Source organism: Dermochelys coriacea, chromosome 3, assembly GCF_009764565.3.
Source record: "Dermochelys coriacea isolate rDerCor1 chromosome 3, rDerCor1.pri.v4, whole genome shotgun sequence".
NCBI classification, from domain to species: domain Eukaryota; kingdom Metazoa; phylum Chordata; order Testudines; family Dermochelyidae; genus Dermochelys; species Dermochelys coriacea.
In genome coordinates, this window is record NC_050070.1 from 137,656,999 (window position 1) to 137,678,905 (window position 21,907).

General features: G+C 38.5%; 1 protein-coding gene across 2 annotated transcripts in view; it reads left to right on the forward strand.

Moving 5' to 3' along the window:
* RYR2 (ryanodine receptor 2) overlaps positions 1-21,907 on the forward strand; it is a 735,866-nt gene that overhangs the window by 594,771 nt on the left and 119,188 nt on the right. The window contains exons 75-78 of one of the 2 annotated variants that reach the window (XM_043511417.1): positions 427-561; positions 10,393-10,428; positions 12,261-12,373; positions 13,845-13,941. In XM_043511417.1, the coding sequence (XP_043367352.1) occupies positions 427-561; positions 10,393-10,428; positions 12,261-12,373; positions 13,845-13,941 (381 nt within the window). The remainder of the gene's footprint in view (positions 1-426; positions 562-10,392; positions 10,429-12,260; positions 12,374-13,844; positions 13,942-21,907) is intronic. The other variant, XM_038395332.2, reaches the window with a different exon arrangement.

Genomic DNA, 21,907 nt, shown 5'->3' on the forward strand with positions numbered 1-21,907 from the left:
GTCAATATTCTTTGATTTAATGTTGAGACAAACATATAAAAGTTTCTCTACAACATAGTATTTTGCTGTACATCCCATATAAACAATGCTTATCACCTTTTCTGCTGGTGATGATTTGTTCCTAATGACTGGGCATCCTCCTTGGTATATGATCTCTTTAGACCCCTTTAAGTGTTCAAGAAACTTTCAGCAAATCAGTAGCTAAGTAGTTCTATTTGCATACATTGTCCCATTGCTTTACAAGGAACAGTGCCACATCACAGCAGTATCGGCTGCTACAGTTAGACACTCAAAAGGAAAGGTTTAGCAAAAGAAAAAGACCTTCTGTTGTCTTAGGAGCAGTGTTAATAATACTTCATAAACTGTTTGACCCTTGTGTTTGGAATACTTTGTTTCGATTATGTGTGAAATATCTTGTTCTTGCAGCTCGAGGATCCTGCCATTAGGTGGCAGATGGCCCTTTACAAAGATTTACCAAACAGGACCGAAGATGCTTCAGATCCAGAGAAGACTGTGGAAAGAGTTCTGCATATAGCTAATGTACTTTTCCACCTGGAACAGGTTAGATTTTTTTCAGTCCTATAACATCCTACTTTAAAAAGCAGGTGATAGGAGGTATTTGCAATCACAGGTAATGTTTCACACTCTTAACTGTGGGTTAAAAAAAAAATTCTCTGCTTAGACCAGAGGATCTCAAATGTTTTCATAGTATGAACCATCTCTTAATAGACAGATTAGCTTCTGGCAATCTTCATTCTTCGTGATCACCTAAATTCCTTGTAGCAACTCCAGCAATTGTTTGCCTGGAAAAGTATTATTAGGAAAGTGTATTTTTAACTCTTTTAGTGTCTTTTAGCTGGCACCATCGGACCAGCCATCTGTCTGTTCACCACCAAAAAATGCTCCACAGACTTCTGATGGTCTATGGACCATGATTTGATGAACATTGTGTTAAATAACAAAATATGCAGGTTTCTCAAGATCAGTACATTTTTCATTTTGTTCCCCATTAGTATTTCCTGGACCCAGTAGATTTTCTACATAGAAGGATACTTAATCTCAAACTGCCCAAACCTCTGGTAACAAGCTGTATATTAATATGAAGTTTGGCTATTCAGATTATCAATAGATTTCTCGTCATGTTGTAATCTTAAAGAACTAATTACTGTAAACTGTTTTTTCAAATAGCTTTTAAAAGAGATAACCTGTTGATAAAGTATCTGTTATAACTTTCAAAATCCAGGTGAGGGCTACTGGTAAAATGAGTCTGAGTAAATATATGTACATTTAAAAATAATTAAATTTCCTGTGAAATACATTAAACTCTTGATTATCCAAACTGCTTGGCAACACAAGCTATGTTCTGATAATAATTCCACAAACTGTTACTCAATATACAGGAGTCAGATTCACTCTTGCTGGTACAGAAATGGGTACAGACTACACTGTTCAGTGCCAGTTTGGCCTGCTGCACTCCAGTGGGGATTCAAATGAGAATGTCTGACGGGGTCTGCATAGAAGCCCACTGGCAAAGTGCCTAAGGGCTGTGTTTAGTGAGTGCATGCCCCTTACGCCCTTACTGTAGTACCTCCCATTTTGGGGGCTTCCTTAAGTTATGTACATGTCCTTTCTCCCGCTACCACTTTTTGCCACTTGTATCTCTGAGTGAGTTTGGCCCAGAAAGCCCATAACATGATGGTATATGCTGGACAGATGTACAATTCAGTGATCCTAGTTCATAACTTCAAATGATGGAACATGGAAGAATAAAAGGTGTCTGAGAGCTCAATGCTAGTAGATGGTTTTGTGGATAATTTACACTACACATAGTTTTTGGTCAGCGAAGGAAGCCTCCCTTTGGGCTGTATGCTTCCAGTTTATAATATGGAAGACTTCACACTTAGAGTTTAAAATATGAGTTTGCATAGTGAATGAGTTTAAAGATTTACCTACTGATTTATTTTTTATTATTTGCATTACTTTAGTGCTGAGGGAACCCAACAGAGATTGGGGTCCATTGTAGATTCCAAGGCCAGAACGGATTGTTGTGATCATCTAGTCTGACCTCCTTTATAGCATAAGCCAAAGAATTTCCCCAAAATAATTCCTAGAGCAGATTTTTTAGAAAAACATCCAATCTTGATTTAAAAATTGTCAGAGGTGAAGAATCCACCATGACCCTTGGTAAATTGTTTCAGTGGTTAATTGCTCTCACCATTAAAAATTTATGCCTTACTTCCAGTCTGAATGTATCTATCTTCAACTTCCAGCCATTGGATCATGTTATATCTTTAGAGGTATGTTTGTGAAATATTATAATTTAGAGAGGCTCCCTCAGAAGGGGCAGTATTATGAATATAGGAATTTTGAAATGTGGCCTGGAAGCAGAGGGTTGAAAACAAAGGGTAACTGTGTACAGTAGTTCAACATGGATGTGCTTTAGGTTTTAATAAAAGTTTTATTCCTTACTCATTCACTGATTTGTTATTTAATGAATCCCAGGATCCTTACAATACCTTTCTCTGCTAGACTGAAGAGCTCATTATTCTACATTTGTTCCCCATGTAGATATTTATTGACTGTAATAACTATAAAGCATGTTTTCTAATCCTTTAATTATTCTCGTGGCTCTTTGAACCCTCTCCAATTTTTCAACATCCTTCTTGAATTGTGGGCATCAGAACTGGACACACTATTCCAGCAGTGGTCACATCAGCACCAAATACAAAGGTAAAATAACCTTTGTACTCCTCCTTGAGACTCCCCTGTTTATGCATCCCAGGATTGCATTAGCTCTGGACTACAGGTATTGAAGGGTATGTGCTGTTTAGGAAAGACAGAAACAAAGGTAAAGGTGGTGGAGTAGCATTGTATATCAATGATGAGGTAGAATGTAAAGAAATAAGAAGCGATGCAATGGATAAGACGGAGTCCGTCTGGGCAAAAATTACATTGGGGAAGATAACGAGTAAAGCCTCTCCTACGATAGTGCTTGGGGTGTGCTATAGACCTCCGGGATCTAATTTGGATATGGATAGAGCCCTTTTTAATGTCTTTAATAAAGTAAATACTAATGGAAACTGCGTGATCATGGGAGACTTTAACTTCCCAGATATAGACTGGAGGACCAGTGCTAGTAATAATAATAGGGCTCAGATTTTGCTAGATGCAATAGCTGATGGATTCCTTCATCAAGTAGTTGCTGAACCTAGAGGGGATGCCATTTTAGATTTAATTTTGGTGAGTAGCGAGGACCTCATAGAAGAAATGGTTGTAGGGGACAATCTTGGCTCAAGTGATCATGAGCTAATTCAGTTCAAACTAAATGGAAGGATTAACAAAAATAAATCTGCAACTAGGGTTTTTGATTTCAAAAGGGCTGACTTTCAAAAATTAAGGAAATTAGTTAGGGAAGTGGATTGGACTGAAGAACTTATGGATCTAAAGGTAGAGGAGACCTGGGATTACTTTAAATCAAAGCTGCAGAAGCTATCGGAAGCCTGTATCCCAAGAAAGGGGAAAAAATTCATAGGAAGGAGTTGTAGACCAAGCTGGATGAGCAAGCATCTTAGAGAGGTGATTAAGAAGAAGCAGAAAGCATACAGGGAGTGGAAGATGGGAGAGATCAGCAAGGAAAGCTACCTAATTGAGGTCAGAACATGTAGGGATAAAGTGAGACAGGCTAAAAGTCGAGTAGAGTTAGACCTTGCAAAGGGAATTAAAACCAATAGTAAAAGGTTCTATAGCCATACAAATAAGAAGAAAACTAAGAAAGAAGAAGTGGGGCCGCTTAACACTGAGGATGGAGTGGAGGTTAAAGATAATCTAGGCATGGCCCAATATCTAAACAAATACTTTGCCTCAGCCTTTAATAAGGCTAAAGAGGATCTTAGGGATAATGGTAGCATGACAAATGGGAATGAGGATATGGAGGTAGATATTACCATATCTGAGGTAGAAGCGAAACTGAAACAGCTTAATGGGACTAAATCGGGGGGCCCAGATAATCTTCATCCAAGAATATTAAAGGAATTGGCACCTGAAATTGCAAGCCCATTAGCAAGAATTTTTAATGAATCTGTAAACTCAGGAGTAGTACCGAATGATTGGAGAATTGCTAATATAGTTCCTATTTTTAAGAAAGGAAAAAAAAGTGATCCGGGTAACTACAGGCCAGTTAGTTTGACATCTGTAGTATGCAAGGTCCTGGAAAAAATTTTGAAGGAGAAATTAGTTAAGGACATTGAAGTCAATGGTAAATGGGACAAAATACAACATGGTTTTACAAAAGGTAGATCGTGCCAAACCAACCTAATCTTTTTTGAAAAGGTAACAGATTTTTTAGATAAAGGAAATGCAGTGGATCTAATTTACCTAGATTTCAGTAAGGCATTTAATACCGTGCCACATGGGGAATTATTAAATTGGAGAAGATGGGGATCAATATGAACATCAAAAGGTGGATAAGGAATTGGTTAAAGGGGAGACTACAACGGGTCCTACTGAAAGGCGAACTGTCAGGTTGGAGGGAGGTTACCAGTGGAGTTCCTCAGGGATCGGTTTTGGGACCAATCTTATTTAATCTTTTTATTACTGACCTTGGCACAAAAAGTGGGAGTGTGCTAATAAAGTTTGCAGATGATACAAAGCTGGGAGGTATTGCCAATTCGGAGAAGGATCGGGATATTATACAGGAGGATCTGGATGACCTTGTAAACTGGAGTAATAGTAATAGGATGAAATTTAATAGTGAGAAGTGTAAGGTTATGCATTTAGGGATTAATAACAAGAATTTTAGTTATAAGTTGGGGAGCATCAATTAGAAGTAACGGAAGAGGAGAAGGACCTTGGAGTATTGGTTGATCATAGGATGACTGTGAGCTGCCAATGTGATATGGCTGTGAAAAAAGCTAATGCGGTTTTGGGATGCATCAGGAGAGGCATTTCCAGTAGGGATAAGGAGGTTTTAGTACCATTATACAAGGCACTGGTGAGACCTCACCTAGAATACTGTGTGCAGTTCTGGTCTCCCATGTTTAAAAAGGATGAATTCAAACTGGAGCAGGTACAGAGAAGGGCTACTAGGATGATCCGAGGAATGGAAAACTTGTCTGATGAAAGGAGACTTAAGGAGCTTGGCTTGTTTAGCCTAACTAAAAGAAGGTTGAGGGGAGATATGATTGCTCTCTATAAATATATCAGAGGGATAAATACAGGAGAGGGAGAGGAATTATTTCAGCTCAGCACCAATGTGGATACAAGAACAAATGGGTATAAACTGGCCACCAGGAAGTTTAGACTTGAAATCAGACGAAGGTTTTTAACCATCAGAGGAGTGAAGTTTTGGAATAGCCTTCCAAGGGAAGCAGTGGGGGCAAAGGATCTATCTGGTTTTAAGATTCTACTTGATAAATTTATGGAGGAGATGGTATGATGGGATAATGGGATTTTGGTAAGTAATTGATCTTTAAATATTCAGGGTAAATAGGCCAAATCCCCTGAGATGGGATATTAGATGGATGGGATCTGAGTTACCCAGGAAAGAATTTTCTGTAGTATCTGGCTGGTGAATCTTGCCCATATGCTCAGGGTTTAGCTGATCGCCATATTTGGGGTCGGGAAGGAATTTTCCTCCAGGGCAGATTGGAGAGGCCCTGGAGGTTTTTCGCCTTCCTCTGTAGCATGGGGCATGGTTGACTTGAGGAAGGCTTCTCTGCTCCTTGAAGTCTTTAAACCATGATTTAAGGACTTCAATAGCTCAGACATGGGTGAGGTTTTTCATAGGAGTGGGTGGGTGAGATTCTATGGCCTGCGCTGTGCAGGAGGTCAGACTAGATGATCAGAATGGTCCCTTCTGACCTTAGTATCTATGAATCATCATCATCATCATATGATGATGAGAATATCATCTCTTTACCAAATACAGATCAGAAATATTTATTGAACACTTCTGTCTTTTCTGCATTATTATTGATAATTCTATCATTTCCATCTAGTAATAGACCAATACCATTGTCAGGATTCTTTTAATTCCTAAAATATTTTGAAAACTCCTTCTTACTGTCCTTAACTCTGCAGGCTGTAGAGTTCTTCTTGTGTCACTTGGCTTCCCCTGTCAGTTTTTCACAAATTGTGAGAATCACTGTACAAAACACAGTAAGAGACTATTTCATCCCTGAAGAGATAGCAGTCTAAGTAGACAAGCGGAAAGGAATATACCATACAAGCAGAATGAACAATGATGATTGACAAATGTAATGTTCGCTAAAAAAAAAGAGGCAAAGGAAAGGAGAAGGTACATGGAAGTGAGGTGTAAAGGGACTAGGAGAAAAGAGAAGAGCCAGGGAAGAAGGAGGGCAGATGTAGTGACGCTAAAGTGAGGAGGCTGTAAGTGAAGGAGTTGTAACTAACAGCCACTTGGGGAAAAGGATGTCCAGAGTGAAAACTGAAATTATCAATCAGGCACTGATGAGGTCATCAGGGTCCAAAGGTCCCTGCTGCAGCTGTTTTTCTCTGCTGCTGCTGGCTAGGTTTCTGGGAGGCCCCTCTCAGGAGGTTCTTTCTTCGCAAGCTCCCATGACTGGTGGGAAGGAGTGAGACCAGATTGGTCTTGTTGTCCCAGAATTGGGTATCTCCCTGCAGTTTTGCGTCTGGGTCCTGAGATAACCTTGGTGAGTCCAACTGGGTCTCAGGTCCCCTCTTTTCTCTATAGTGCAGCTGTACCACCTGCAGCTGCTTGCGTCTGTTCCTGATGGCTGAGTTTCTGGGAGTACTCACCCAGCAGTTTCTTTCTTTGCTGAACTCATGGTTGCAGGAGAGTTGGGATCTCACAGCTCCCTGAAAGGGCAGGAAGAGCTTCTCTCCTGCAAGTTGATATATTTTATGCTAAATTTCAGAAGTTAGGTAGTGTTTCAGATTCATCTGAAATTCCTTCCCAAGAGAGTGACAGTATTTCACCTTAATCAGCCCACGAACCCCAACAGTTTGTCCAAGTCATCATGCACCATCTGGCAGGTCCTTCTTCATGAATTAGATGTTGAAAATCATTTGAGTGTACTACACTAAAATCCACATCGTGTTTTGTTTTGCTTCTACAATAGGTCAAGCTGCACACAGGGAAACCATGTCTAAATAGCAGTTTGACTGCATCAGTCATTGCAGTTTTCTCACAGGCCTGAAACTAGCGGGTATGTTAACGCGCGCACAAAAGTGTCAGAGTTGGTAGCTAGCCTCAGATCTGTTTTTGTCCAGGAGATTTACAGGTAAACCACATACAGTTCTCTGTATAATTACAAAGAAATGTTGCTTGGATAGCATCATGGCTTGAATTCTGGTTCCAGAGGTACGTCAGCTCTTTCAGATCATACCCTGCTAATGCATTTTTAGGATGCTTCTGTGATTAGTCATTAGCTGGAGAAGACTGCAGTAGCACCACCAGGGAGAAGGAAACTGCTCCTTCATGGGGAGGAAGCTGGCTCCTGGTACTTCTGAGAATAGGACAAGAAGAAACAAACTTTAATAGTAGCAAAGACAATTTAGGTTGGGCATTAGAAAAACTTCCTAACTGTAAGAGTAGTTAAGCACTGGAATAAATTGCCTAGGGAGGTTGTGGCATCTCCATCCTTGAAGGTTTATAAAAACATGTTAGACAAACACATGTCCGTGATGGTTTAGATGAGTGGTTCTTAAAGTCGGTCCGACACTTGTTCAGGGAAAGCCCCTGGTGGGCCAGACTGGTTTGTTTACCTGCCGCATCCGCAGGTTTGGCCGATTGCGGCTCCCCTGGCTGTGGTTCGCCGCTCCAGCCAGTGGGGGCTGCGGAAAGGGCAGCCAGCACATCCCTTGGCCCACACCGCTTCCCGCCGTCCCCATTGGTCTGGAGCTGTGAACTGTGGCCAGTGTGAGCCGTGATCGGCCGAACCTGCGGACGCGGCAGGTAAACGAACCAATCCGGCCCGCCAAGGGCTTTCCCTGAACAAGCGGCGGACCGGCTTTGCGAACCACTGGTTTAGATAATACTTAGTCCTCACTCAGTGCAAGGGACTGGACTAGATGAGCTGTTGAGGTCCCTTCCAGTCCTACATTTCTATGATTCTATGATCTTTTACATCTGTTAAGAAGTGTTTCATAATTCTCTTCATAAAAATTCTCTGATCTTGTTATTTTTTCTGTTAGTGATATATTTCTTAAGTTGACATGCAATTAAAATGTCTGTTTCTGGTTTCAGTTTTATTATTATGTTTAATAGCAACATGTATTAGGGCACTACTTGCATTTTTTTAGATCCCAGGAATAGGGTTATATTAGAAAAAAATACCTTTGAAAAAAGGAAAAATACCTGTAATATTTGTTCTCAGAAGTTATTGTAGTTATTATACTAGGTGCCAATTTACTCACCCATTTCATCCATCTATTTTCCCTATAGTGTTGGTGATATTTATCATTACTTTCCTCAGAAAATGAGTTGACTATTAAAGGCATTTGGGACCATTGCTGTTCCTCAGTAGATGCTACTTTTTGATGAGGCAGCGTAGTAGCTTTAAAATTAGAACTAGGAGAGTATTCAGTAGCTTTATTCTGAAAAATTGGACCCAAGGGTGGGAATCTTTTATAGTAACTTATCTCCTGAGATCAGAGAGGCAGCTATTAGAAACAGCTACTGGTAATAGTAATTTTCTTTATTACCATGTAATTCAAAATGATGAGTTGTGATGAGTTATCTCAGTGACTTCTTGTGAAAGTTTGGGAATTTTCATCATTTCAACTTTAACCACAATAACTTTCCCTCTTTGTTTCAATAATATTTTAAAATTTTTGCAGCAAACATAATCACAGATGCACGTTTGGTTTTCTTCAAGTTCTTGTCTTCTGCCTGTGTTTAGCTGAGTTGATTGTGCCCTTGGAGATTGAGCGGCATGTGCAAAGTCACACAATTCACCATTGGGATCTGCCCACCTTAGAATCCAACCAGTATTTATATTCTCTTGTTTTCTAGGACTTTGCTTTATATTATAAGATCATGTGACCTTTTTTAATTAACAATGTAATAGATAATAGACTATAGCCCACATTCTCTAGTGAGGTCAAGCTGTGCATGGTATAGGACGCAAGAGGGACTTCTATATCTACCCAATCTTGATATGGACTGGGGGTTCACTGAAGTCTCACTGTTCCTGGCTGAGGCAATAGGAGTACCTGAAAATTCTAAATATGGACTCTTCACACATTTTGCATTCACTGGATTATATTTGAGAGTCTGTTTCCCCCACCTAATTTACCATGCTCCGCTTAAAGTAGATATAAGTGGTAAGCTTCTCTGTTCCATTGAATGTACATTGCACAGCTCAGTCTGTACAATGTTGACTGGAACTGGCCAAAAATGTCTAGCAACGAATTCTCTCTGTTCAGGAGTTTGGTTTCATGATGCACATTAGTTAGATTTAGTATCTGTAGCCATTTATGGCCTGATCCTGCAAACACTCTACTAATTGATGTGAATTCTGGTCCCACTTCAGCAAATTACTCAGGGCTTATCTACACAAACAATTAATTCATGGCTAGCTGGGGTGTGAACCTGCCTCACACTAGCTTTCTGTGGACTAACTGTCCACATGGACCCTGCTGATGCCTTTTAACAATCTGTTAGTTCACTTTGATCTTGTTCTCTTTGAAACAGAAGATCAAAGCACACTAACAAACTGTTGTATCACCAGGATCTATGTGGACATTCCATGTCAGACTAGTGCAGGGTAGATTTGTACTGCAACTTGCCACGAACCAAATGTTTGTGTACACAAGCCCTTAAGCACAGCCTAACTTTAAGCAAATGAATAGTCCCATTGATGTCAAGAGAACCTTGTTGAATTGGGATTCTCTGTTACTTTAAATTTTTCTAACTCTCCTACACTAAAGTAACTGTAAAACCCAAATCCACATCCTGTTTTGGACCCACTGAGATCATTATTTGAGACTCTCTTTCCTTCACACCAGTAGTTGCGCTTTACCATTCAGCCCTAAAAGAAATCTGTGTATTTTTTTAAACTGACCAGTCTGCATATATCCCTGCTCTTATTTTCTAATGTATTTCTCTTTACATTCATATTAAGTTTCATTGTGTGGCCTTGTGTATTTTATTCTCTTTATGTATTTCATATACTTTTGCTTCCCTCATTTAAATGGGTAGTTCCATTTCTTTAATCTTGTGTGAAAAATATTAGCCATGGGAGCAATCAGTTCCATTTATTTTTATGGTACTTTGTTATAGCCCAGCAAATCCCAGTACTTTCCAGATGTCATTATGCTGAAAGCTTTGCCTATTGCATCTGCAGGGAGGTGTCATCAAGTTTTTCTCTTTCGTGCATGTCTAATTTTTTCTATTTTTATTACTTCCAGCGATCTTCTAAAATGCGCCAGAAATTTTTCTGTTTGGGAAGTATAGAGAGTTTTATAGTAGTTTGTAAATATATTTTAATGAGTTTCACGTTGGGGTGTGCTTGGCTGTGTATTAATAGATCTGATGGCTTTGTTTTGTTTTGTGGTTCTCAGTATGAATGCTATAGAGTGATTTGTTTCATACCCTTTCTCATAACAACTTTGGTTCACTTTTACTTGTTCTTTTGGATGGGGCTGTGGCATTTAATCTGTCTTTCACTGACATTAATTCTTCTCCGCTGTGCTGTGGATGCCCTGTAATTTCTTTGCCTGTTTAATTAAGTGATTCCATTCACGGTTGCTAGGTGTGTTGTTTGTGAGTTTTTATTTATTTTGAATGGGTCACTAAACTAATAAAATACTGTTTGATAACTGCTTTCCCTAAATTCAATTTTGTATTCTTAAAAATGTTCTCATTGTCATGCATTTCAAAGTACTATGGTTTCCTTTATTATGAATGAGAGCATCAAACCTTTCATTAAGGTGACATTTAACTTCCATTTTCCTTTCTGATGATATGAGGTGGTAGAGAATCTGAATACACTGGCGCACAGTCAAACAGCATGATGACTCTGTCTGAATTGGTGGTCCATGGGAAAAAAATAGATTCTTGAGTAAGAATTACATAGTTTTGAGTAGAATAAAATCATTGTTTTAGGAGAAAATGTTAACTGATCATAGAATCATAGAATCATAGAATATCAGGGTTGGAAGGGATCCCAGAAGGTCATCTAGTCCAACCCCCTGCTCAAAGCAGGACCAAGTCCCAGTTAAATCATCCTAGCCAGGGCTTTGTCAAGCCTGACCTTAAAAACCTCTAAGGAAGGAGATTCTACCACCTCCCTAGGTAACGCATTCCAGTGTTTCACCACCCTCTTAGTGAAAAAGTTTTTCCTAATATCCAATCTAAACCTCCCCCATTGCAACTTGAGACCATTACTCCTCGTTCTGTCATCTGCTACCATTGAGAACAGTCTAGAGCCATCCTCTTTGAAACCCCCTTTCAGGTAGTTGAAAGCAGCTATCAAATCCCCCCTCATTCTTCTCTTCTGCAGACTAAACAATCCCAGCTCCCTCAGCCTCTCCTCATAAGTCATGTGCTCTAGACCCCTAATCATTTTTGTTGCCCTTCGCTGTACTCTTTCCAATTTATCCACATCCTTCTTGTAGTGTGGGGCCCAAAACTGGACACAGTACTCCAGATGAGGCCTCACCAGTGTCGAATAGAGGGGAACGATCACGTCCCTCGATCTGCTCGCTATGCCCCTACTTATACATCCCAAAATGCCATTGGCCTTCTTGGCAACAAGGGCACACTGATATGTCACAAAGAAAGCTATGTTCATTTCCAGCATTCACAGGCACAACTGAGGTGTTTTAGGTCACTCTATATTCATTCTGACTATTCATGCTTAAGGAAGGGGATACAGGGTTATTGGGATAGATTACTTTTCAGTGCTGCCAGCCACACCATGTGTAGTTAGAGTAGTATAAACAGAGATTATTTTAAACAAAAGTAAAAGTAATTTGTTTTTCATTGAATTCCAGTACTACATGAGAGATGGCTTCAGTGACATACTAATCTCTAGTTCAAATGGCCTAGGGTTAGGGTAAGAGTAAAGGAGGAAAATAATGCAGAGTCCAAATGGGACATTGAATCATGTCGGTCACATAATATTTGTCTGATCACTTGAATAATGTGTAGAAAATATTTTTGCCAGTTACTTTCTGTTATCTGTTCTCTGACTGTGCCCAGGTTAGTTTTTTATTAAAAGTCAGTCAAGGAAAAGAAGCATTGTTTATTTTTCATTGTGTAATTTGTCTACCAGGTTGAGCATCCTCAGAGGTCCAAAAAGGCAGTGTGGCACAAACTGCTGTCCAAACAGAGAAAAAGAGCAGTAGTGGCCTGCTTTAGAATGGCTCCATTATATAATCTGCCAAGGTAAGAATGATGTGGCAAGCTTCAAACAAAGGAAAATACACACACCAAGGTTCTATAATGTTGTTTTCTGTTTTTATCTCCGAAATGAAAATGTACAGTGATTTATTACATTCTTGTCATATGTCTTTTGAAAAGAGCTGCTAAAAGTGCTAAGTGGAAAAAAAGCTAATCATGATTTTCCCTTCTCTGTGAATCCTTCTGTTACATTCCTCTTGGTATAAATTTTCTTTCCTATTGGTCTGCATTTACACGCAAATGCAATGATCAAGCTCATGGCCCAAACACAGGATTGTGTACCCTGCTCCTCCTTGTGAAGCAGAAGTACAGAATCTATGACTGGAGAAATCTCAGTGGCTGTGGAGGAAGGATTTGCCCCTAGACACATTGCTGTTTGGCCCAGTCCAGCTAAAAGTATTTTCAGAATGTGTGTGTCCATTGTACAGCATGCTACCACCTCCAAGAAATCAGTTGGCCTGTTGCCAAGCTCAGTCAGGAAAAGGGAATTCTGCATCAAGCACAAAAGCCATGACAATTGCCGAGGCTGAGTCTGTGATTCCTCCCCAGGGAAGGTGGCAATGGTTTGGGCTGTCACATTGGGTTGATTCTGGCCTTATGTACCTGCTTCTAAAAGGAAACTACTGTTAGATATAGGGGCTGAGAGACCTTTGCCACTAATTTATTCTTACTTTTTAAAAGTGGTTCAATGGGCTTCTGTATATATGCCTACTGGACTGGTATATTTTTATTAATTCTGTTTCATTCTTCATTCACCCCAAACATTTGAAAATGATTGCTGAAATGAATGAGGGGATTCATAAGATTATTCTGTTGTGTATACTCCATTGATTCAATTATAAACACAAAAAGTTTGTTTTTGCTTATTATCTTGCAAGTATCTCTGAAATAAAAACATGGTGCTAAATTCACTTTACTCTGCATTGATTTAATTTTACTTATTTTGGAATAAATTAATTTATGATTTTGAATATGCAAGTTTAATCATGAAAATTAAAATACAATTAGTTGGCCATCAGTCCAAACAAAAAGTCATCCATGGTGCTGGTCCCAGCAGTATAATGTTAAATGAAAATTTTACAGTCAAGATGAAACACACTAATGTAATCCCATAAGATCATCATCGTTGAAAGGATTGTATTTCTCTATTAGTGTTTTTAATTGCTTCAAAAGATACTTGAATTATTCGATCTTAGAATAATTTATTAAAATTCTGATGCTAGTTTGTTTAGATGTTTTTAATGCCAGACACTTTTGAATAGGGGACATCAGTGAAAAGTCTAGGGCAGTCTTAATTAAACAAATGGATATTTTTGACAGGTCTTACCAGGAAATATTGCTCCCCTGTGCAAATGGTTGTTGTATTAGTTGCACAATTCTCTGAATAAGATGAATTTATATTGAGCAAATCTTCTTTTTATAGATTAATAGTTTTGTTTTAAATATTCTTTTTTAGGCATCGAGCTGTCAATCTCTTTCTTCAAGGTTATGAAAAGTCTTGGATTGAAACAGAAGAGCATTACTTTGAAGATAAACTGATAGAAGATTTAGCAGTATGTTCTGGGTGCAGGGATAATGGGATTGTAGATTATATTTATTGATAATCATGTATAATGAACCGACCGGAATTTAAGGAAAAAGAACAAAATATAAAACCAGGATATTAGTATTGGCCCCGACCAGACCTTCCCTTAGGAGCACCCACAGAAGTTGCTTAGAGGAAGGAAATCTACTAGGGAGGGAGAGCTTGAGCCCTGCAGAAAAGGACATGGTTCCTACTCCAAACCCGTCAGATCCTAGGAGCCATCAGCAAATAGGCTCTGTGTTCTTGTCCACTGCTGAGCCTCCTCCCACTCTGTAGGGCCTGGGTGAAGAGCACCAGTCCGGAGGAGATGGCTCAGCCCCTCCTTTCACACTGCGGGCCCAATGCAGTGCACACTGAAGTCAGGTATGAGTCTTAACATTTTGTATTTGTGTATAACCTCTATACACAAAGATAAGGGAGGAAAACTGAGCTGCTATTATTAAGAAATAAAATGTTTAATTTAATTTTAATTGTTTTGAGTTTATGCTGAGAAAGACTGTGAACTGTTTTGAAAGCAGACAAAGATTGAAACAGAAGAGGGAATACGATCAGCAAATTGCCAAAATGTCAATGAGATTTCTACTAGTTGTAGGCAGGATAATGTTTTTTTGCCTAAGTTTTAAAAATTAGTTAGTTTTGTTGAAGTCAGTTTTCTGTAGATCCCTTTTTGTGCAATGCATTACATTGTCAGCGTAAAATAAAATGTTCCTGATTAGATTAGAATTCGAATTCACTGGACAGTGGTTATAAAAATGAGAAAATATTTAACTATGTTCTTGCTTGTCTACAATAATTGTTTACAACAGGCTATTTAAAAATAATCAGTTCAGAATCTAGCTTTCAGCAACTTTATAACAACAAATTAAATTTCTCCAATTTTTGTAATATAGTCATAAGATAACATACAGTTGAAAAACATATTTTAACAATGATTTTTGTAGATATTGTCTTTAAGAGCTTTGAGCAATTCTGAAGATTTCTGAAGATTATCCAGAATTTGAGAAACAGAATATTGTAGAAGTATTGTTAAAAAGAGAAATGAATAGAAGCATATAATAAAATATTAACCCCAAAAAAGCCTTAATTTATTACGTGATTAACTATGATTTTGTGAGGATTAGACAGCCAGTCTATTCAGAATCTAAACACTTATATAACCTCCTGTGCTCAAATATCACAAATTTAACACTTTAATGTCTGGCATTTCTCTTTCCCTATTTTTTTATTGGTAGGATCTATTGTGGTTATGAGAAGTTGGAAAATGACATAAACTAAAGAAAAGGAGGACTTGTGGCACCTTAGAGACTAACTAATTTATTGGAGCATAAGCTTTCATGAGCTACAACTCACTAATGCATCCAATGAAGTGAATTGTAGCTCACAAAAGCTTATGCTCCAATAAATTTGTTAGTCTCTAAGGTGCCACAAGTCCTCCTTTTCTTTTTGCGGATACAGACTAACATGGCTGCTACTCTGAAACCTGTCATAAACTAAAGAGTAGAAGATGTTAGAGTGATTAGAACATAATTAGACCCTTCTCCATGCATAACTGGTCCTTGCTTCCTCCACCTATGGATAATGTTGGGCCTTTTCTCCCTTGTGTGTATAGTGTTACGTGACTTCACTGTCTATTTAGTCCTCATGCTGTTAGTTATATTCCCTAGACAGATGAGAGCACAGAAGAGTTTGAAAAAAATCTTTTTATTGCAGATATAACTTTTAATAAATTCACACACACAAAGAGGGTAATGCATTTAATAACAGGTAGTGCCTCTTGAAAATGCTTACAAATGGAAACCTCTAAAAAGAACACTTAAAGAATTGTTCCTGATCTTTGGAAGTAAACAATGGATAAATCATTGTAGTTGTTTTTCGCAATACACACAGCCTAATTGCAGACTGCTCAACTTCTGAACTACTGAACATGCTGTGCCCTGACATCCACTTTTCCTGCATAATCTTTAAAACTCAAATCCACTTATCTGCAACTAACCTTGCATCCAGGAGAGAGCACAGAAGCACATCTTCCTGGGTGGGGGAGGGTGCTCTTGCTGCATCATTCATACACTGACCAAGTGGAAATAGACACTCCCTGGTGATATTTATTTCATGTACGAGTTTATTTCTATGCTATCCACCCCCGTGTATTTTCAAAAATTAAAAAAGTAGGGCAAGATGGCCTGGAGAAAAGAAGGGGAAAGAAAAAATAATTGTAAGGGCTTGGAAAAAGAAAACACAAAATGTTCATAGATGAATTAACCAAAATATATAATAGAAAGTCTTTACACTGACCCTTGCTGTCAGAACTACTTTGTGACCCCAGAGACATTCCCCAAAATTGCAAGAAGTGACAGTTTTGTGGCAGCAGTGTGTGGGTGTGTATGCAAACATCTGATACAGTAACTAACTTAAAATAACATGAAAGGCTCTCTCTTCACTATAGCCACCTTTCCTCCTCATCTCAGCATGATATGTATGTATGTTCTGGGAAGATCAAAATAAACTCTGTGCCAGCAGATGGCTAGAAGTCTCACACCAGTATGCCTTTGGGGGAACACAAAGCAGATTGGCTTCTGCAGTGCCCTTTAATAGAGGGCAGCATGCATTCCATCCATGCCAGCTCCATTCTGCTGGCTGGTGTAGGAGGAGGAAGGAACTGCTGAAGTTAGCACCGTAGATTACAATACAGTCTCCCAATCTTAGAAGCTCCTTGCAGGCTCAGGCACCCTGTTCACATGCAGAAGGCCAGCCAAGGGTGTCAGACACTTGTTATAAAAACCAAAATAATCTGGAAAATTTCTCATGAAAGGAAATCATTATTTCTACTTTATTTCCTCCAATAATAGAAATGGAAATCACCTTTTCCTGCCCCTTATTTCCTGGCTTCTCAAAATTCCACGGATGGGCCAACATTTTGCTGTTCAAAGTGTGATTATTCCATTCTGACAGAGTTGCCACAACTGCTAAACCCAAAAGAAAAGCACAGCCCTACATTGAAATATTGAAAGGATGACACTAGCAATTTGACCACAGCTGTATTTTCTCCTCTTGGGAATATTTCAAAATTGTCACATTTTAATGTATGAGGTAATGATATCAGCATCAATACATTTCAGGGTGCCGCTCCCTTTACAAAGAGAGGGACAATGTTGGTTTCAGCCTGAAGTCTCTCACCAGGGTCACGCTGTAGCAAGGAAAAGTTTACTTTTATTGAAACGTATCACAAAAATAAATTGAGATTTTGAATCTATTTTTCAACATTTTGACTGTGGTGCTCTACTACAAATGGGAGTTTATCTGAAATTAAATCAGATGGCATACCATGCCTTCCTTTTTTTAATTTACTGTTACAAAAAACACTGTTCCTATATTTAATAAAAAGACACAGATTATATATGCACCTGAGTTCATATGGATACACTTGATATAATATGAATTCTGGCAATAAACTATGTTGAGGAACTATTACTGAGTGCAGTTATTTAACAGGAATGATACTGAATCAATTAATGTTAGTGTAACTCAACTTATATTGTGTGGCACTTCCATATTTAGAACCACTATAATTAAAAATGTTCCCAATTAATTTTTTCATAGATTCATACATTCCAAGGCCAGAAGGGACCACTGTGAACAGCTAGTCTGACCTCCTATATTACACAGGCCATAGAGTTTCCCCAAAATAATGCCTAGAGCATTTGTTTTACCCACTTTTGTTAAGTTTGTACAGGTAGTGAATTTTAGATTTAAATAAATATAAATCAAAACTTTATTAATTAATACATTGAAAATTAAGAACCCTTGCATTCCAGAAACACCAGAAAATCCATTTGTTCTTGTTGCCATGCTACAGTATAATAATGCAATGAATTCCACTTAACACAGTCATTGGCAAATTTGATCCTACATTTAATTTGTAGTAGGCCTTTGAAATCCAATGTCGTGGATTAAAAAATTAACACAATTTCCATTCTTTAGCTTGATCAATTTTTATAACTTTAGGCAGGTATTTTGGATGATGAAAACATGGGTTATAGAAAGTTGTCATTTAATTAAAGAGAATAAAGAGCCACTATGATGATCAAATATGATTGCAGTTATAATTTGCATTATTCAGACATAATTTTCTATTGTAAGCACTGATTTGTATTGTTAAAAGTTTGTGCACACTCCTGGTCCTGAATAATAATAATAGTGACTTATTTCACTGAAAATGGGCTAATTTAAAGGCATTATGAAACAGGCATTGCCATATTTGATGAGGTAGGAGCCAAACCCACATCCAGTAAGTACTTGGTACAGCTGAATGGAGAGAGGGAGGGTGAATGAGCCATTTGTAGCTCACTGATAATTGACCCAGTTCAATACAAATCCAATCACTCACACAATTTAGAGCAATATTAGGTCTGCTCTAAACTATACCTGCTAGCTATTGCCCAAAGGACTGATAAACTAGCTAGGGATAGCAGGAATGCAGCAGCACGCTAGCCGCAACCTCTATACCAGAAGGGCTAGAAGTGGATAGCCTAGAAGCCATCTCTGTGCCATATGAGTATGGAATCCACAGCTAGCCATCAAAACTGGCTTTCCAGCTCCTCTGCGAAGAGACTGGAGCAGATCAGATAATCTGACCCATGATCTTTTAATATTTCAATTTCCTCATCCGTAAAACGAATAATGAGGATGACAAAGAAGCAGTGAGGATACATTTATGAATGTGCATAAGTATTTTGAGTTTCTTGGAGTGAAAATTGACAATTGTTGTTTGTGAATTTAATATGGTGTCCTTTTTCAGGCTTAGCTGCCTTTTCCTGACAGGGTGATTTCCTTTGTCCTTATAATGGAAAGTCTTTGGTATTTTGCCTGAGTAAGATCTTCAGGAACAAATTCACAAAGCAGTTTAGATCTTACATCTCTTTTCCTTTTAGAAAAATAGAATTATCTGTGGGAGTTTACAAAATGTACTCTCTCTTTAAAAACTATTCGGTGAAGTGAAGACTTATACTGCGTGTTCATCTTTTTAATAAAGTTATAGAAAATATAGCTACTAGTAACTCACTGTATTATTATGTGAGAAAAATCTCTCTATGAGTGAAATTCACCTTTGTGTGTAGGATCAGCACCTATTTTGAGGTCTTAAGTGATCCTTAAGCCTTTTGCTGAAATTCTGCATAGGTGAATTTCAGCTTTAATTTGTAAGTATGGGAAAGTCCCCATTTTCTTTGAAAAGTCAAAAGTGAACAACTGATTCCTTGTGAGTAACTATGAAATACTTTCTAATTACGTTTAAATTCCTTATGTATCTTGTGTGTTCTATGTGTCTCTTCCTTACACTTTGTGACTAAAGACATTTTAAAACTGGATCAGTGTTTGTTTTAAAAATAAGAATGGTTACTGTTCCTTATTCCCCAACTGAATTCATGCTTCACAGTCAGAAAGAGAGGATTATACATTCATCTAAGGAACAAGGATTTGAAACCATTAGGAAAGAGATAATAAGACAGAAAATATCATAATCATAGGATATCATAATGCCATTATATAAATCTACACCTTACATATGTGTGCAGTTCTGGTTGCCCCATCTCAGAAAAAGATACTAGAATTGGAAAAGGTACAGAAAAGGGCAATAAAAACGTTTAAGGATATGAAACTGCTTCCGTGTGAGGAGAAAGTAAACAGATTGGGACTTTTCAGCTTGAAAAGAGACACAATTAAGGGTGGATATGATAGAGGTCTATAAAATCCTGAATGGTGTGGAGAAAGTGAATAAGGAAGTGTTATTTACCCCTTCACATAACACAAGAACCAGGATAACCCAATGAAATTAATAAGTAGCAGGTTTAAAACAAGCAAAAAGAAGTCGCTTCTTCACACAGTGTACAGTCAACATGTGGAACTCATTTCTGGGGATGTTGTAAAAGCCAAAAGTATAATGCAAAAAGAAAAGAAGTACTTGTGGCACCTTAGAGACTAACAAATTTATTAGAGTATAAGCTTTCGTGAGCTACAGCTCACTTCATCGGATGCATTTGGTGGAAAAAAGAGAGGAGAGATTTATATACACACACACAGAGAACATGAAACAATGGGTTTATCATACACACTGTAAGGAGAGTGATCACTTAAGATAAGCCATCACCTGCAGCAGGGGGGGGAAAAGGAGGAAAACCTTTCATGGTGACAAGCAAGGTAGGCTAATTCCAGCAGTTAACAAGAATATCAGAGGAACAGTGGGGGGTGGGGTGGGAGGGAGAAATACCATGGGGAAATAGTTACTTTGTGTAATGACTCATCCATTCCCAGTCTCTATTCAAGCCTAAGTTAATTGTATCCAGTTTGCAAATTAATTCCAATTCAGCAGTCTCTCGTTGGAGTCTGTTTTTGAAGCTTTTTTGTTGAAGGATAGCCACTCTTAGGTCTGTAATCGAGTGACCAGAGAGATTGAAGTGTTCTCCAACTGGTTTTTGAATGTTATAATTCTTGACGTCTGATCTACAACCTATCCTGAAGGACGACCCATCACTCTCACAGATCTTGGGAGACAGGCCAGTCCTTGCTTACAGACAGCCCCCCAATCTGAAGCAAATACTCACCAGCAACCACACACCACACAACATAACCACTAACCCAGGAACCTATCCTTGCAACAAAGCCCATTGCCAACTCTGTCCACATATCTATTCAGGGGATACCATCATAGGGCCTAATCACATCAGCCACACTATCAGAGGCTCGTTCACCTGCGCATCTACCAATGTGATATATGCCATCATGTGTCAGCAATGCCCCTCTGCCATGTACATTGGCCAAACTGGACAGTCTCTACATAAAAGAATGAATGGACACAAATCAGACGTCAAGAATTATAACATTCAAAAACCAGTTGGAGAACACTTCAATCTCTCTGGTCACCTGATCACAGACCTAAGAGTGGCTATCCTTCAACAAAAAAGCTTCAAAAACAGACTCCAACGAGAGACTGCTGAATTGGAATTAATTTGCAAACTGGATACAATTAACTTAGGCTTGAATAGAGACTGGGAATGGATGAGTCATTACATAAAGTAAAACTATTTCCCCATGGTATTTCTCCCCCCCACCCCACCCCCCACTGTTCCTCTGATATTCTTGTTAACTGCTGGAATTAGCCTACCTTGCTTGTCACCATGAAAGGTTTTCCTCCTTTTCCCCCCCCCTGCTGCAGGTGATGGCTTATCTTAAGTGATCACTCTCCTTACAGTGTGTATGATAAACCCATTGTTTCATGTTCTCTGTGTGTGTGTATATAAATCTCTCCTCTGTTTTTTCCACCAAATGCATCCGATGAAGTGAGCTGTAGCTCACGAAAGCTTATGCTCTAATAAATTTGTTAGTCTCTAAGGTGCCACAAGTACTCCTTTTCTTTTTGCAAATACAGACTAACACGGCTGCTACTCTGAAAAGTATAATGGGGTTCAAAAAAGAATTACATAAATTCTTATAAATCTCAGGAGTAGATTCATTATCAACAGATTCCCTCAATAATAAAGACCAAAGGAAGGGAAATGTGAAAGTGTTCATATATAATCAAAGTTGTATAAAATAGAATTTGCTCTGTTCTGCCCCAGTGTGCTACTCACCTCTCTTTGACTTCAATGGGAGTTGTATATCTCAGAGTACCATCAAGTTCAAGTGTATTTTCCCTGGGGGTTTCTTTCCTGATGTTTAAAGCAGGGATTCCCAAACTTTTTCATAATGTGTGCCACTTAACAGAGAGACAATCTTTTGAACACTAATCTCCTTGCAATCATCATATGGCCAACCCCCTCCTATTGTGATGAAATAACATGCCTGTGGCAACAATTGTTGACATGGAATATTAATCTCAGCTATGCATTGGGCATATTTTTATCTGTAATTTAATGTATTTGAGCAGGTGGAAACAAGGAGGA